The sequence below is a fragment of the Furipterus horrens genome, unplaced genomic scaffold, assembly GCF_987537825.1.
Source record: "Furipterus horrens unplaced genomic scaffold, mFurHor1.1.pri manual_scaffold_3, whole genome shotgun sequence".
NCBI classification, from domain to species: domain Eukaryota; kingdom Metazoa; phylum Chordata; class Mammalia; order Chiroptera; family Furipteridae; genus Furipterus; species Furipterus horrens.
In genome coordinates, this window is record NW_028327173.1 from 30,751,423 (window position 1) to 30,770,576 (window position 19,154).

At 39.9% G+C, this 19,154-nt stretch overlaps 1 protein-coding gene across 2 annotated transcripts in view; it reads right to left on the bottom strand.

The window, feature by feature from the left end:
• Nucleotides 1–19,154, bottom strand: part of TESK2 (testis associated actin remodelling kinase 2) — a 113,265-nt gene that overhangs the window by 7,959 nt on the left and 86,152 nt on the right. Inside the window, exon 5 of one of the 2 annotated variants that reach the window (XM_090269348.1) lies at nt 5,265–5,411. The exons of the other annotated variant lie outside the window; for it this stretch is intronic. Coding sequence (XP_090125474.1) covers nt 5,265–5,411 — 147 coding nt within the window. The remainder of the gene's footprint in view (nt 1–5,264; nt 5,412–19,154) is intronic. 2 annotated transcript variants of the gene reach the window in all.

Sequence of the window (19,154 nt, forward strand, 5' to 3'; positions counted from 1 at the left end):
GGGAAAGATTGCCCACTTCTGCTTGTGTGGTACCCTAGAAATTATAAAACATTCTTCACAACACAACACAATCCCGAATGCCTCTTCAAACAATACTTTCAGGTGGGCATATCTGAGATTTTTAGATTTAAGATGAGAAAAGTGAAGTTTCAACTACAAGTGGTAAAAAAAACCCAGGTATCCTTATCCTAACGGGTTCCTGCCTGATGCTTTTGTACTCTCAAGAGGAACAGGCTGAAAAGCTTTCCACTGGAGACAGCAAGGCCGCAGCAAGAGCAGTGTAGTCTTAAGAGAGCAGCAGGACCAGGGCCCATGGAGAAGCTGGCACTGTTGTTCAGGCAGTACAGTAAGATCCCTTCACTTGGGGTGCAAGCCCCTGCCTCCCACATGAATTAATCAAGGGGCGTCTAGTGTAAGGGTTGCATTTCTCACTCAACTTGGAGATGGCCCCAGTATAGACTACAAAATAAAAAGCTCAGACCACTATAGGGTTCTGCAGAAGCCAGACCAATTTTCAGGCTGTGGGAAGCAAGGTCCATTACAGAAAAAATGAGAAATGCTTTATTCAAAAGCATCCTTGCTAGAGTAAGCAGCAGACAAAAGAGAGGCCCAGTCAGACTACCCTGAGGAGAGAGGTGACCTTTTCAGGTTCAAAAAGGAGCCCAGGCATTCCTGCTGCCTGTCTCCTATTTGCCTTTGTCCTCAAACCTATTACGTGTTTTCCTCTTTGGGGGCAGGAAGGATCGCATTCATCTTTGTACCTCTAACCTAGTACAGACACACAGAAAGAGCTTCACCAGTTTGTTATATGAAAGTTTGGACTATGACTCAAGCAACTGAGGTTCTTTCAGAAGCATATGTCAAAGGCATACACTAATCAAACATTCAACTCTCCATAGTGGGGACTGAGCTAACCACAGACTCAAAGGGGTGGCAATGAATGCATTTCTGGAGCCAACACAAATCCTTCAGAACTGGGCCAGAGCCGACACCCGAGAGCGCTTCCTGAGGTCTCCTAGAACAATTGCATAATCAATAACGGTACTGAATAAAACCAACACATCACAAGCAGATCAGATATTGAACGCCCTCCTAAATGCCCCAGAAACTGTTTTAGTCTCTTAGAAGATTATTTGGTTTATTGCTCCAGCCCTTGCCTTCCATTCCACCATGAGATTGCATATCTTTACCATAGCTTTTATGTACTAATCTGCTCACATATCTGTCTGCTCCAGCCTAAAGCCCAAGGATGACCCCGCATGTGGGGCTCAGTGGATTGAGTGCCAACCTGCGAACCAAAAGGTCATCGGTTCAATTCTCAGTCAGGGCACATGCCTGGGTTGTGGGCCAGGTCCCCAGTTGGGGGCTAGGAGAGATGGATGTTTCTCTCGCACACTGCTGTGTCTCTTACCTCTCTTTCCTTCTCCCTTCCATTCTCTCTAAAAATAAACTAAAAAAATTTTTTTTAAATAAAATAAAAGCCCAAGGATGGTACAGGTTGGGTTCCAGTAATTTCTATGTCCCCAACACTATGTCCTGTAATAATAGCACAGTATAAATGATTCTCAAGAGCTGTTGATGAATCTCATTATACAAAACAACTACAGAGTGCCCTAACAGACATTCTGTACATCCCTCAAGCATTCAACTTGTTCCTAATTCATGCTCGCTTCAGTCTCTGAAAATTGGCATTTTCTGTTACTTCTTGTTGGGTAGTACAGCCTAAGACCATAGTTAGGTATAGGCTTTTCACACTGATGGGTTCACCAGAGTGGCTTCTTTGGAATCAGTGGAAAAAATACATATATACAAAAACCAAACAACAATAGAATTACAATTCATAATTCATACTCCTAGGAGTAACCACACATATCGGTGCTTGCCTGATCCTGGGCAGCAATGGTAATAAGCAGAATAGAAATTGCTCTCTCAGCTGCCCCTAAGAGCCAAGACTCATGCACAATCGTACTAGCTACTCCTAGAGCTACAGGTAAAGCCTGTGTGTGGTTATTGCCACTTCCTCATGGAGCTCATGAACTGACTATTTTAAAAGACACATTACTTCCCACTTCCTTCTAAGTAAACTATGAGCATCACTGCACGAAGTTGTATCAAGCTATTTCTTAGAAGTATTTACAAAATTAGACTGAACAGCTATCTCTGACAGTTTTCACTCTTTAAAACAGTACTGCAGCAACGTGTGAATCATACGAAGGCAACACTACTTTCAGGAGGTACTCTGATAGGTTCTTTGTCTTTGCCACAGGCTCAGGATCATTTGGAATAAAAGGCATCTGCTTCTCTGTTGTGGTTTACCCACCTGGAACATGTTCCCAATACTTTAAATCCCTCCTATGAGCTCTGGTCTGAGACATCCAGACTGATCACTCTGTGAGGTCAAGGACAGAACCTATTTTACAGACTGGGAACCCTGAGGCCCAAGGGCACTGAATTCATTTTGAGGGATGGGACAAAACTGGGTTTGAGACTCAAAATCTCAGCTCTCAAGCATATGTTTTGGCCTCTGTGCCACCAACACATTTTCTGAAAGAGAACCAGGAAGCCCCTCTCTGACAGGTTCTATGCTAGGTACAAGACACAACACAATAAAACAAACAAATATATAAGTAAACCTTCTATTACACTTACAGAAATCAAACTCAGACCCAAGGTTGGCAATGAGGAGATAGTTTGGAAACCTTAAAGCCCTACTCTGTCCCTTTAGCCTTACTTCTCCCTTGAGGCTTCTTGTTCTTATGGTCACTGTCACCACAGTAGAGGTCTCCTGGGTGGGGCTGCTCTGGCCTAGGTATGGACATACAACCTTCTCCCTAATCCCAGCAACAAAGTTACAATGAGGCTGAAATTCAGACAAAAGGTCAGAGATGATAAGAGGGCAATGAATACAAACAGTCTCTCTTGTTGGATTGTCTGGCTTGTAAAATTTCTCTGTTTTTCTTCAACTTGAGATTCCCTAAAATGCACTTCCTAGCATGTCTCCAGTTTGCAAAATCATTAGTTTTTACCACCTCAAAGTATCCTCAGTACTTTCTTAAAGTTCAGCCCCAAGAAAGCACAGTGCTGAGAGACATAGTTCTTTTTCCTAAGTTCCTACTTTCTTGGCTCAGGCCACTAGAAGGCAGAGAACCCTACTCTCTGTTGGAAAAACCAAAGGACAGTGGTGTCTTACCTTATAGTTTCAAAAAGGTTATAATCATTAAAAAAAATTTTTTTAATCCTCACCCAAGGACATTTTTTCTTTTCTTTCTTTCTTTTCTTTAACAAAGAGAGGAAGGGAGAGAGATAAACATTGATGTGAGAGAGCAGCATAGATTGGTTGCATCCATATGCACAGACTGGATCATATGTGCCTAGACCAGGAATAGAACCCATAACCTTTCAGTTACGGGATGACACTCCAACTGAGACACACCAGCCAGAGCAGTTATAGTCATTTTTACATGACCAGCCCAGACAGCACCACACGTGCACACTATCACAATGGGACAAAGTGCTTTGGAAGCAGAGAGGAGAATATGATGAGCTCTTAGAACCCCTTGGGGGAGCTTTCCTCCACAGAGCCTAGTGATATTTCTTTTCTCTGAAAACCTATATCCTATGGCTAAACACTCAATTGTAAAATGCTGTGGACTGTTTTTAATCATTTCCCAACAAGACTGTAATACCTCTAGGTCAGAAATTGTCCTTTTCTAATATTCCTTCATCCATGGTGCCAGGCACAGGAGACACTCATGAAGGTGTGGGGGAAATGTCTGTATGACTGATAGATAGCTTGTCATGATCTTGCTCTACCTTGGAGGAAATGATGCTCTGAATAGGAAGCAAAGATCTGATTTCGGCTGCATGCCTGAGGTGAGATGAGGCTATCAACTTAAGGCAGTGTCTAAACTGATATGACCCTACCCATTTGCCTGGAACAAGTGCAGTTTTCTTAGTCTTGACTTTCTGAAACAATCTCGGAAATAAAAAAGGCTGATGAAGGGAAAAGATAACATCTCCCAGGTCCCAACTGTCCAGCTGTCCAACTTTCCAGTCCTTGCAGGTACCAATAAAGATGAAGGCTTCCTCACAACTAGGCCTCAGCTGGTCACCAGATTCTACCTGCCAGCCTTAGTGTTCCTTTGTTAACAATGCAGCTGACTACAAATGGCCCTTCAATCATATCGCCAAAGCTACTTTCTGTGTAATATTGTAGTTTGTAAAACAATGACCAGGGTCCCTCAGGGACAGTATTGCTGTTTGCAACACCGGAATCATTCTAGTGTGAGGCCAGAAACTTACTTCTCTAAGCCTATTGGCTATGAGAGTACAGCCTGCTTTTGTTTCCTTTGCAAACTTTTTTTTATAACAGTCTCCCTTACCCCTCATCCATGACAGAAGAGGTGTAGGAGGAGTATGTGTATGCATATATGTGTGTGTGCATGTACATATGTTGAGGATGAGGAATGAAATGACAGCTATTCTTGAGCAGCTAAAAAACTCCCATATATCTCCCTAGAAGACTTTAAATCAGATCTTGGACAGAAATAATATTGGATAACTTATGCTTCTCACATCAATGATCAAACAGTATTATTTATATAAGCTTTGTCCCAGTGGTATCCTGGGCAAATTGGCCCTGAGGTGCCTGCGTGTAGCATGGCCAACTACCGCTAAAAGCAACTCTTTTCTAACCTGGTCACACAGCAATTTGGATGACAAGAGAATACTACAGAGACTAGCTGACACCAAAGAGGAACTGGCAGAATGACAGAAACTCAATCACACAGATAGAAAATGGGTCAGTACATTGTGGCCCTCAAAACCTGCACTCAAGTGACTAAAAATCACCGAACTCCTGCTCTCAGTTAAGAGCTACTTCCTGGAGGCCATGAGAGAGAACAGTAAAAGACAGGCTCCCACAGTATCTTGACCGCTATCACCCTATTGGTCAAGAACCTCTTAACTCTCCTCATTCCCTTTGCTCCTGCAACACACATATTCAGGAGATTAAAGTAAAGCATGAAGGTTCTCAAGATGTATATGTTGCCTGGCTCAACACTGAAAGGTACCCACCGTGAGCTGATACTCGCTTTCTAAGGACTGGCTAAACACAGTATTAAGTTGTATCCTCTGTGATTAAATGTTAAATGTAGGAGAGAGCTTCATCATTCCAAAGCTTATTAATGACTGGTTTCTTAACACAGCTTTCTTGGTAATGGAGGACAGTGCCTCAAAGAGTTGTACAAGTAAAGCCTTCATACCTTAGATGTGAGGTCTCGATGGAAAATGCCTTTGAAGTGAAGGTACCTGAGGCCCACTGCTATGTCATAGGCCAGTTTCACTCTCACAGTCCAGGGCAAATGCAGGTTACTGTCTAGCAACTGTTCCAGGTTTCCAGAGTTGATATACTGCAAAACAGAAGGAAAGCCCAGCTACCATTTGTCAGGAATGTTAGGATGGTGGTTAAACCACTAGAGGGTAAACAGAAGATAAAGACTGTACATTTTTGTTTATTTGTTTTAAGTGACTGAGGGCTTATTCTGTATCTGGAAACTATGGTAAGTGCTACATATAAAGATACCTTCCTTTAAGGAGAACACAATCTATTAAGACATATAGAGAAACAATATCATTGGTAAATGCTAAAATATAACTTTGTACATGTACAACAATACTATGCAGAGCAAAGAATAAAGTTACTAACTCCATCTGAACATGTCAGAGAAAACTGCACAAAGAAAATAAGGAGTCAAAAGGATAACCTGGTGGAGCAGGAAAGAAAGACAGTCCACACAAAGGGAGCAGCATGTGCAAAGATAGAGGTTAAGTGCATGGTGCATATAGAAAATACAGCCAGGAGAGAGAGATGAGGCTGATATGCTTTGCCAAGATCTATGGGCTTTACCTTGTCTATAGGGAATAAAAGAAATCCTTTTAAGCAGAAGAGTAACACACTCATATTTGCTTTTTTTGTTTGTTTGTTTTATTTTTTATTTTTTTATTTTAAGTATATTTTATTGATTATATTGTTACAATAGTTCCCATATTTGCTTTTTAAAGAAAAGATTATAGCAATGATATTAATAGATGGATAAGAGTGGAGAATATGGAGAAGGGAAAATAAGTTAGAAGATTATTGCAATAATCCTGGTAAAAGTGGAATGCCTGAGTTAAGGCAATAGTGGAGGCAGTGGAACAGAGTAAAATTCAAAATGTACTTAGATGGCAGAGTAAAAAAAACTCGATGACTGCCCGTATGAGGGGATGAGGGCAATGAAAAGCTATAAATTGCTCCCAAGCTATTGGTCCCTGGATGCCATTATGAAATATCCATAATACAGGGAGCGAAGCAGGTTTTCAGAAGCAGAGGCAATGTTAAAAGACAGTGAATTCAGCTAGGATGTGCTGAGTTTAAAGGCTTGTGGGACAACCAAGGTGGAGATGTCCCACAGAGAGTTGTTTAAAGTTCAGGAACAAAGATTGGGCTAGAGACTAACATTTAGGAGGCAATAACATTGAGCTGAAGTAGTCATTGAGGCCAAGGAATGTATGAAATTACCTAGGGGTTAACATGTAAGGTAGCAGACTAACGCATAAAGAAGCAGGCATAAAAAGAAGAACCAAACAAGCATGTCATTGCAGAAGTCAAAGAAAGAGAATACTCCAAAGGGGAAAAGACCAAAAGTATCAAATGCTGTAGATCAAGTAAGATGAGCATTAAAAATGTCTACTAAATTCGTAACTAGCAAGTCACTGGCAACCATGGCCAGAGCAGTTTTAGTAAGATGGTTAGGACCAGAGAAAGGCCAAAGTGAGTTGAGGAATGAATAGAAGATAAAGCTGTAGAGAAACTACGTGCAGATGTACTCTTTTAAGAAATTTGGTGGTTCATCGTTCCTACATAGCCTTGAAGGGCTGCTTTACCTTTTTTTAAATAGCAAGTAAGCATATTTATAGAGATGATAATAATAACAGCAGCTAATATTTATTTATATAGTGCTTACTTTGTGCCAGGCACTATTCTAAGAACTTTACATCAATTATCTCATTTAATCTGCATATAACCCTATGAGATAAAGTATACTATTATCTTCATTTTACAAAAGGCATTTAGAGGTTAAGAAACTTGCTCAAAGTGACCCAATTATTAAGGACCAGAGCCAGGGTTCAAACCCAGACAGTCTGGCTCCGGACTCCATGCTCTTTACCACTACGTTACACTGGAGAGCTAGAGGACGCATCATCGACGTCAGCCTAATGCAGAACAGGAGGCTCAGTTCTCTGCCAATTAGGTTAATGAATTTATTCAAACCTTACACGATGTAGTATAATTCTCCTCCTCCTTCCAAGGAAGAAAAAGGGGCAAATTCCTCTAAGCCTAAAATTAAGCTCTTAATACCTAGTATGGTATTAAGTCTACTTACAAAAGACTAGGGAACTTAATATGCTAGGAGGCAAGAGATCTGAATTTTAGTCCAATTTTGCCTCTTAATAGTCATTTTGTTTTGGACAAATCAATTAATAAGACTGTCCTTCAGTTTTCCCAGCTGTAAAGTAGGTATGATAAATCTCTGATCCATATAACTCAATATTATTATGAGAATATAATAAAAATATATGTAAGTGCTTAGAAGAACTTTAAGTGCCATATAATCTAAGATTTTCTGATGTGGTAACATAAGCACCAAAAAGAACCAGTTGGGGGCAGCACGATGCAGCACTTCAGATCCTTGGATAGGGTGGATCAGGTTTGACAATGCAGAGAATGGCTAAAAATATATTGAACTTCTCAAAAGAGAAACCTGTCGATCTGCTTCATCCTGCTTGATAATCAATCCATCTTTGGAAATCTCAAAATGAGGCATAATGACGGCATTAGCGCAGTGCCTTCATTTCTTCACTCCAGTTGAACTTGTCCATGGTTCACATTCAAAGTGCTCATTTGCTTAAAAGAAACTGAACCTGCAAACTCCAAGCTACATGGCAGCAATAAAGCTGACACCTAATCATGCAGTCAAATTTCTTTAGCTCCAAGAGTCAGAAAGATCTGAGGGGGCGGGGGGTTGTTCACTTCTTTGGCATGGTGACAATGTAACACAGAAGGCCTGACTTCAAGAGCCACTCAGGTTTCCCAGCTGAGGGCAGGCAGGCAGAAAAGACTGACGCAAAGGCTGTCTGTGCACTCTCTGTAGGCCAGACTAAGCCAGGGCTTTTGATTCTGCTTCAGAAAACACATTTACTCTGTTCAGCCACGTCTCTGAAGACCTGAGAAACCCACAGACCAAGCCAGAGGGTGGAGGGTAGAGAAGAAAGGTGAGACACGCTGAGGAATCACACTGGTTAACAGGCTCTGAATTTTCCAGGCAAGATGGAAAAAGTACAAACCAGGACCAGAGAGGGAAACCAAATGAAGTTTCTTATTACAACCAATCTCTCTTGCCAGCCTTTGGTGAATACTTTGGTGGGGGTGATGAGTCTCTGGGCCTTCAGAAACCACAATATTTAGTGTCTCAAGATCTTTTGCATCATTGAGGAAAGAAAGTTTGCGATCTGCCAACAAGGAAGATTTCTAAATTGCTACATACTGTGTGTGCCCATGAGTTGGAACGTTCACTTCCCCATAAGCAACTCCCAGGGCAGATTCGACTGCTGTGTCCTCTGAACAAATCCCTCTGCAGGAAGCAGAGGCAAGAGCAACAGCACTAGCACACTCGGCTTTCTGAGATGAGGATAACAGCTGCTTTGCTTTCTTTTTCTTCTAGACCATACCCGTGGGCAGCCCTACAAAACAACCTAATGCATCAGCAATATATTAACATAACTTACTAGAGAAAGAAGTTTTTCCATTTCTTACTGTTGTTCTTTTAAACTTTCAAGTTCAGAAAACTATACTATCAGCCAATCAAATGTCATAGGTACTTCAGTACCCCTCAGTGAACTGTTCTCCAACTTTTACCTACACCAAAACCTGCCTCTCCTCTTCATGATATAATCAAATATTATAACAGAGTTTCTGCCTTTTCATTTGTGTTTGATAACTTGATTTCATTAAAGACTGTTTTCCTAGAAGGCACTCAATTAAGCAATATTATATATGTGAGAAATCATATGCCAACACTGAAAAAACTGCCAAAGGGACAGAGAAGTGGATACTCAGTTCTCCACTCAGGAACACCAATTCAGGTTATTGCTATACATGTTTACTGAGCACTCCTCCCCTTTCTGCCACACCCATGAGAGTAAGAACCAGTTTATATATTATATCCCCCAATGAGTAGAAGAGTGCCTAGCACATAGTAAACATGGGTATATAAAGATGAGTAACACTCAGATAATACTTTAAAGAAGTCCAGTGAAAAGATACATAGGTTAATTATATAATACCAACAGGCCTTTTTATCAGAGGTAAATACTAGGGATATAAAAGGAGACACTGACTCTGCCTGAAGAGTTTGGAACGTTTCAGAGAGGAAGTAACATCTGAGTTGGATCCTAAAAGGTAACAGTTGTCTAGGTTGAGAGTATGGTTCTTTCCATGTATCCCCTAGAGGTTCTGATGGTACCAAGTCAGGTGCAGACAGACACACAAACACGTCCGCACAGCACATATTCTGGAGCAGGACTAGGCAACACCTAGCACTCACTATACCAGAGCTCCTGTTCCCAATTCTTGCTGATTCTTGTCAGCTACAGTAGCGTCACCTGATCTACACCCAGAGCTGCTGTTCCCAATTCTTGCTGATTCTAGTCAACTACAGTAGCTTCACCTGATCATAACCAGAAAGAAGAATCAGACAAAACGGCTGCTTTTTATTTTTTTATTTAGAATTATCAACATACTGATATCTGCAACCAAATAAGCTTATTTCTGAACAGTGATTCAAACCCATACTCAGACAGATTCTGAAGAAAATATCAATTGTAATATTCCTTTTTGAAAAATCTACCTGATTGGACTGGAGCTGGAATGCTTACCCAAGGCAGATCAATGTACTGCCATCCAACTAACAGAGATCATTTGTTGTAATCTAGTTAGCAGGTTGTCCTGTGGAAGATACATCCAACAACCAATAAAAAAAACCTACTATGAAAACACAAAGATAAGTGGGGCCAGTCTCTGCCCTTAGTTCACAGTCTAGTAGAGAGGACATATTATATAATCAACTAACTAAGTTTTTTCACCCAGGACAATAATACGATCATAGATATGCTACATAGAAATATCATTCTAACAGTAATATAAAAACTGTATGGAAAGGTCAGGAATTGAGGCTTGGAGAACAGTTAGGAGGCTTCTGGAATCATCCAGGTGGGAAGTAACAAAGGCCTGAATAAGACAATGGCAGCAAGAATGAAAAGCAGGTTGATATCTGCTTACAAAGGTTTCATTCCCTGCTCATCTGCACATTTGTACACATTGCTGATCCCTTTATCTGGATTACCCTTCCCCCACCTAGGCCTGGCTAATCACTCATTGTTGAGGATTCATTTCCATTTCATAGACACTCATATGCAGGTTGGGAGTAAGAAAGACATTCTATGCAAAAGGAACACAAATATAAAGTGCAGAGATGAGTAGTTACTCTTTTCTGCATAAATATAAGTAGTGAAGAAGGGATGAAGGGAGGGTATTGCAACAGTCCACATGAGCGATGACCAAATGCCTGATTTAGAGTGCTATTGTAGGCAAGAAAAAGTGGGCTAGCGTTAGAATATGCAGAGGTAAAATCTAAAGAATTTAGCAACTGAGTGGTAGATATGAGAACTGAGGGAAAAAAAGAGTCAAAGGCAACTCAGAGATTCCAAATTGAGGTGTTCAGAAAAGCGATGGGAGAGATCCTGTAATCTTCTGTGCCATCAGTAAGTCAGAAACCAGCATCAATGCCGGACAGCCAAATCACGGCTTGTTGAGCCTCTGTCCTTTGGATGGGCCCTCCACAGGGAGGGCCTGGGCCCGACCTACTTTTCACTGAAGCCCAACAATGCCATTGTGCCGGCCACTGTCTGTTTGTTGGTCGGCTCCAAACACAAAGGCTAACAGACACCCCATCCTGCTGGCTTGGTTTAAAGAAAAAAAGGAAGCTTTGTTACTTCCCTGGGTAATTCCAGGACAGGCATCCCAAGAGCACCCTGTGGGAGGCTTGTGCTCCAAAGGAGCCTCCTGTGCTCAGCTCGAGGTTTCACAGACACTATAAGCACACATCCGTACATCTGCCAAGACCTGAGTTTGTGTCAGCTCAGCCTCCACTCCAGGAGGTCCTCCAGGCCCCACCTGACTTAAAGTCAGTGGTAATAAACTGATTCAAAGAGAAGGGAACCCAAAATGTGTTTCAGAATATTTAAATATTTCACTCTCTCTGCTTTCATATATGTTCATCTACTGCCCAGAATACTCTTCTTCCCTTCATAGCTTTGTTAATTCTTTTTTTTTTTTTTTAAATTGTCACCTAAGGACATGCTTATTGATTTTAGAGACAGAGGATGGGAGGGAGAGAGAGAGAAACATTGATCAATTGCCTTTTTTTTTTAATGTTTTTTATTGATTATATTGTTACAACAGTTCCAATTTTCTCCCCTTTGCTCCCCTCCACCCAGCATCTCCCTCCCCTAGCAATCCCCCCCCCCATCAATTGCCTCTTGCACGTGCATGGAACAATAAACTGTTGAATAAACAAATAAATAATTAAGTACATATAAATAAATGGAGGCAGGTTTTAACTTCCCTCTTTTATTGGGACCCCTCCCAATTCAGTCATTAATGTAATTTATGACCAAAAAGCAAAATATGCTTTTAGAGGAATTTTCTGATAAATACCTTGCAAAACAAATATTAATAATACCTACTATATGGCAGATACTATGGTAGCATTGGCTATAAAATGTAATACAAAACAGTGTTTGTTTATAATAACTCAAAGGTGGAACAACCCAAATGTCTAACAACTGATGAATGTGTAAACAAAATGTGGTATATCCATGCACAGGATATTATGCAGCCATAAAAAGGAATGATGTATTAACTCATGAAACTTGAAAACATAGTGCTAAATGAAAGAATCCAGACATGAAAGGGCATATTTTATGATCACAATTATATGAAATGTTCAGAAAAGGGAAATCCACAAAAACGATGTAATTAGTGGTGCAGAGGCTGAGTGGAGAAGGGACTGGAGAGTGGCTGCCCACAGGTACAGGGGTTCTTTGGGGGTAATGAAAATGTCCTGGAATTATATAGTGCTAATGGTTACACAATTTTGCTAATAGACTATCACTGAATTGTACACTTTAAGAGAGTGGATTCTGTGGTATGTAAATTATATCTTGATTTTAAAAAACAACAAGAGAAATTTGGGAAACTGCCACATGACAATAAAATGTAATGTAGTATCCTGGATGGAATCCTGAAACAGAAAAAGGACAAGAAGGGAAAACTAAGGAAAACCTAATATAGTATGGATTGTAGTTAATGCAAACAAACAAACAAATAAACAAAAAACAGTGTTTGGCTACTCAGTGATATGAAATTCTGAGAATCCTCTTACCACCGTTAGAAGCAGATTCCTTAAAGTTATCAGAATTACATGGACTTAAAAAATAGAACTGAGATCTTCTTTAGGAAATTATAGAAGATATTTCTTTTGTCAGCAGCTGAAAACCAAGTAGAGGAGGACATAAAGATATCATCCCTCACTTCCCTGACATTTCCCACAGACACTTACTATGAACCCATTCACCACTTTAAAAAACATAGGTCTGTGTAAGGTACCTGAAATAGTATGACTTTTTCTATGAATGTAAACTGCTATAAACATTAAAACAATTGTTTACTCACAGACTCAAAAAAGCATGATTATGCTTTCTTCATAGATTTTTAACTTACATCAAACATCTCATAATCAAAATCAAATTTGTTTAAATATAGTAAACATTAAAAAGATAAATCTGTAGAACAAATCCTCTCAAAGAAAAAAGCTAAAATAAGAAGACTGCTCCCCCTATCCCATGAAGCTCTACCAGCAGTCAATGGTCTCAGACATAATTTAAGATCAGGCCAGGGCTCCTGACCACTCCATCCAGTCTGCTTTCCTATCCAAAATTCATAATAACTCTACCAGTGACACAACATGGCTATTGGAGCCATGTTTTAAAAGCATTCTTCCCTCCAACTTGCTACTCACATCTACTACTGATGGAGGAACTCAAGAGTTCAAAATTTTTAGTTTTAAGTAATAGTTACTAAGCTTAGTAATTAATGTATATAAAAAGTAATTGTTTCAGGAACTAAAGGTATGACCCACCCTTACTTCGGAGACCACAGGCAATTCCACTTTTGTGTCCCAGGAGGACTGCAAGCAATCAAGATGGTATCTGAGCCATTGTGCTCCAGGGAGAGATGTCCACAGCCCAGGACACACATAAGGTCAACAGATGAAAGAATACTGCAGCTTTTATCTGATTAACCTTCTCTCTGAGTTCTGAACCCTTTACCTACACTTTTATTCTCCTTATAAAAAGGGTCGGTTTGAAATGAAATGTAAGATGGTCTCTTAGGGTACATAACCCACCATCTTCTCAGAACACTGGCATCTGAATAAAGTGTCCATAAAGTGCCCTGTCTCTACTTATTGGTTCTGGTGGTGACAGGCAGCACAAACACTGACTTTTCCGGTTTTACTACAACCCAGCGCTCTCCAGATCTGGACAGGAATCTCTGACATTCACCTGGTGATTGAGCTCAGAGTGAATGGAGCTCAAAGCAATCTGTTAAGGAAGACAAAGCACCCTGCTTCCCCACCAGATCTGAGGAGCAGGAACAAAATAAAAGTAGAAACCAAAAGAGGTTAGGTTTCTAATTAATGTAGTTTATATTAACGGAAACTCTGTCCTCAAATGAACCAATCATTTCTTCTACTTCTTTTGCCTATATCAGAACACTACTTGGTCTCTGGATAAGGAAGAAGTCAAGCAAAAATTAAAGAAGGCAAACTACAAGTTCAAATGGTATCTTCTAGTGGCAAATGGTAGGCAGGAGAGTAGCAAAGGAGGAAAGTTTTCAAAGATTTCCAGTTTGCTATGTGGAAGACAGCTTCCCAGACCAAGAGTCAGTTGCAGAAATCTCCTCTGAAGGCTAAGGGTCAAATGGGTATCCAAAGTGCAGGTAGAAATCTTCTCTGGAGGCTAAGGGTCAGACAGGTAACTAAATATCCAGAAATTCACAAAGATTACTTGGAGTTATTGAAGGAAGGGGTGGGGAAAGAGGCACCAGCCAGTGCTGCTTCTGTTGCAGAGAACAGATTTGTGTTATGGTGTATCTACATCTTCAAGGAAAAAGGGAGAGCCTTTCCTTTTCCTTACTTCCAGACCATCTCAAGTGTCAGAATGATGTACCCTTTTCCATGAGACAGTTAATGAGGAAAACCACATGGTTAATCTTGAGTGAAGTAAGTCTAGGCTTATTTCAGCAACGTCTTCAAAATATCTTTCCTCTCTCAGCCACTGGGACTCTCTGGGGGTAGCTAATGCTGGTCTAAGGCCAACTCTCAATTCAAGCAAAGCAGCAGATCGAATATGATATCACTCAGAAGTGTTTTGGGATTCTAAATTGTAAACACTTTTTCTAAATGACTAGAAGCAAAGAATAACCATAGCACTGAATTCTGAACCCCTTTCCAAATAAATTCAGGACATCCTGACACACAAGTAATTTCACTTCATGAGTTCATTGAGATCAGGTACAATGCCATGCTTAAATCAGTGCCTGGCAAAATAGGTCCCAATAATACTTGTTAAATGAAATAGTGTCCCTAATCATTCTATGTCCCTAACCTACATATAGGGATCCTTTCTCCACTCTCCATGCATCAGTTCTTATCAGCTGACTCAGTCTTCAGAGCTAAAGGTCTTGTCCAAGGAAGAGCCTTAAAGATGCAATGGTGTGCTATTCTTGAGGGGCTCAGTCAAGGACTGAGTCTGGTCTTCTACAGTGAAGAGACTACAGATGGTTCCCAACTTACAATGGTTCAACTTAACAATTTTACGATTTTTAAAAAAAGATTTTATTTATTTATTTTTAGAGAGAGGGGAAGGGAGAGAGAAAGAGAGGGAGAGAAACACCAATGTGTCGTTGCCTCTTCCATGCCCCCAACTGGGGACCTGGCCTGCAATCCAGGCATGTGCCCTGACTGGGAATCAAACCGGCAACCCTTTGGTTCACAGGCAGGCACTCAATCCACTGAGCCACACCAGCCAGGGCCAACTTTTTTATTTTTTGATAGTGCAAAAGTAATATGCATTCAGTAGAAATAATACTTCAAATTTTGAATTAATCTTTTCCTGGGCTAGCAATAGGCAGTATGATACTCATAATGCTGGGCAGCAGCAGTGAGCCACACCTCCTCGTCAGACACACAATCACGAAGGTAAACAACTAATACTCTACAGTGTAATGTGTTGTCAGCATTTTTTGAATACTGTGTTCTGACCAAGTTTTAGGTAGGCTATGCTAAATTATGATGTTCATTAGGTTAGGTGTATTAAATCCATTTTTGACAATGATATTTTGAACTTACAATGGGTTTATCGAGACACAACTCCATCATAAGTTGATGAGCATCTATATGCCAATTACAGTGTTATGTTATAAAAAACATTTCCCAGGCAATACACACACAGCTGAAGGAGGCAACGTATTCCAGCTGCACTCTCCAAGTTTTCCACATCTCAGTAAATGGTACCACCACTTACTTAGAAACTGGGCACCATTTGATTCTTCACTCTCCTTCTTATCAAAGTCACTATCAAGACCCTGTGCTTCTATTTCCAACAGAGATCTTCAAATGTCTTCACAGATCCCACCCCAGTTCAAGCTACCCAAACCTCTCACATAATCTCTAATATAAGTTTCTGCTTACTGGTCTCCTTGCCCTCACCTTTGTTCCCCTACAGTCTATTCTCCACAGGTCAGCCAAAGTGCTGTTTTTTAAATGCAAATTGTATTACAATACTTAGCTGTCTAAAATCATTTGCTTCTTGATGTATTTAAAATAAAATTCAAAATCCTCACCATGGCCTATTAAAGCCCTGCATGATCTAGCCTTTGTCTCTCTCTCGAAATTTTAATGTTCTGCCCTGATTGTTATGGCTCAGTTGGCTGGGTGTCGGGCCACAAAGCAAAAGATCGCTGGTTTGATTCCTGGTCAGGGCACATGCCTGGGTTGCAGGTTTTTCCCCGCTCAGGGTGGGTACGAGAGGCAACTAATCAATGTTTCTCACATCGATGTTTCTCTCCCTCTCTTTTTCTCTGAAAATAAGTAAATAAAATCTTTTTGAAAATTTTAAATCTTCTATCAAATCTTCATGAATGTTTCCGTACCCTTCAGGTATTCTCAGAAAAATATTTCTATGAAAATTGAGGAGTTAAGTAGGTTAAAAGTGAGAGAACAGCTTTTCAAGTATTATCTAAGTCTCAGTTTTTCTTCTTACATAAAATAGCAATAATAATGGCTATATTTTAAATTATTATCATAAGGATGAAAAAAGAATATGGCACTTAACATTCTAGAAATAAGAGCTACTTCTTTAATGCATATGTATGATTTGATACTCAGAAAAAAATTTTCTTGAAGAAAATATCCCTGATGCTGCCAAGTACAATAAATCATTGGTTTAAAAAAAAGAAATATTTTTTCATCCAAACACCTTAGTTGACTTAAAGATTTATCAGGTAAGTAATACATCTATTGTTTTATTTGTATTTCCAAAAGTCCAGTGCTCAGTTCTATTCCTTCTAGGTGTACCAGAAATACACGTCTGACTGGCTAGTTGGATAGAAAACAAGTCATTGAGCAAGTTAGTTAAGAGTCAATGGATGACTACACAAGAGGTCTTACAATTGAGCAGTGCAAAAGGCCATTGAGAAATTATTCCATTCAATGGCAAGAGTTCCAGCCATTCATACAGGTGCTAAAATATGTTAGAAAATTTATCTCAACTTCATTTTTTAGATGGCATAGAATGTTTGCTTTCTTTCCCCCATTTGATCATCCAGCCAATATCCATAAAGTGTCTTCTAAACCCAAGGTACTAGTGGAAATATTAGAATTATACAAATGAATAAGATACTATCCCTGCCGTCATATATAATAACCAGCAAATAATTGGTTTTACAAAGCACTTTCATAGTAACCTCATTTGAACCTTGTAGTATCTTAAGACATTCTTGTCATCCTTTATTTTTAATTTTTCTTTTTTTTTTTAGATTTTATTTATTTTTAGAGAGGGGAAGGAAGGGAGAAAGAGAGGGAGAAAAACATCGATGTGAGAGATACATCTATCAGTCGCCTCTCTCACACCCCCAACTGGGCACCTGGCCTGTGACCAAGGCATGTGCCCTAACTGGGAATCAAACCAGTGACATTCGGGTTCGCAGGCTGGTGCTCAATCAACTGAGCCACACCAGACAGGGCTCATCATCCGTTTTTAATAAATGAGGAAATCAGGCCCAGAGAATTTAAATAACTTGCTTATAGTTATTCAACTAGTAATGGTAGAGCCTGGACTTGCACCAAGCCGTTTGACCCTGAAGCCTGGGTTCCTGCTACTCTAGGAGCTTACGCTTGTATAGGAAAACTAAAGCAAAAATGACTTTACTTCTTGGCAGAATGTGTGATAAGAGAGGTACAAAAAACTATATAGGAAAAGAAGATGAATGGAGGGTAACATTATAACCAAATAAGGAAGAGGGGAAGCACAGCAGTGGCAGAGAAAAAAATCAGAAAAGGTTTTATGGAGAAATGAATGGACTTGGAGCCAAGTTGTGAAGCGAGAGAAGATTTCTATAGAATAAAGGAAAAGAGTATGTTCCAGGCTAAAGAAATACAAGGAGGCAGACCATGTTTAGTAAACATATAAAAACCAGTTTGCCTGAATTATAGCATACTTGTTAAAGAAAAGGAAAACTGGGAGAAAAAGGCAGGATGATGCTGGAAAATAGAGGACCAGGATGCCAAGTTACAAGTTCATCCTGGATTCCATGTTTCAACCCTAGTTGTACATCAAAATAACCTATGGAGTTTTGTTTATTTATTTTTAAATACTACAGATGCCTGTACCTCACACAAGATTTTAATTCAATAGGTTTTGTGTGAGGCCCTGGCATCTGTACTTCCTAAAAAGCTCCTATAGAATTCTGGTAAGCAACTAAGGTTATAAAACTATACTGTGATTGATGAGGAGATCACTGAAGGTTTTGAGCCAGAAAATGCCACGATTTATTCAATCAACAAATGTCAGGTACTGTGCTAGAAACCAATGGATGTCAATACACACAAAACAGTCAAGGAATTCATAATTTGCCTAACACACACATAGAGTGAATTAAAATCAACGATAAGTATTATGACAAACACTACTGTACCATGGGAGCATACAGGAGAGTTACCTAACTAATCTTGGGAAACCATAAAGGCTTCCCAGAGAAAGTGATATCTAACTAAGTAGGACTTGGCTAAGCCAATGGGAGATGGACAGGTTGTGTTCTAGGCAGAGAGAAGAGCTGGTGTAGAGGCCCAAAGGTGGAAAGAGTCATATCCTATTTGTGGAACTCAACGAGGTTCAGTGAAGTTATAGTGCTCAGTTGAGACAGAGGCTAAAGAGGTGAAAGTGAGTAGTGAGACCACAGAGATAGAGTAGCAGGATCAGATGTTTTGACTTTAACCTGAGGGCAATTAGGAGTCATAAAAGGGTTTATGCAGGAAAAAACAAATTAGACTGGTATTAAGCACTGTGATGTTGGCATCAAGACAGACAAAGAGATCAATGGAATAGAACAGAAAGCCCAGGAATAAACTCTCATGTGTCAGTGGAGAAAGAACAGTCTCAGTAACAAATGAGAAATGCAAATCACAACCACAGTGAGATATCACCTCACACCCATTAGGATGACTACTATAAAAAACAAACAAAAAACAGAAAAATAACAAGTGTTAATGAGGATGTAGAGAAATTAGAATTCTCATAGTAGTACAACTACTACAGAAAACAGTATGGTGGTTCCTCAAAAAATTAAAAATAGAACTACCATATCATCCATTGGTCTCAAAGAGATAGAATGCACACCCAGGATCAATCCAAATGTCCATCAACAGATGACG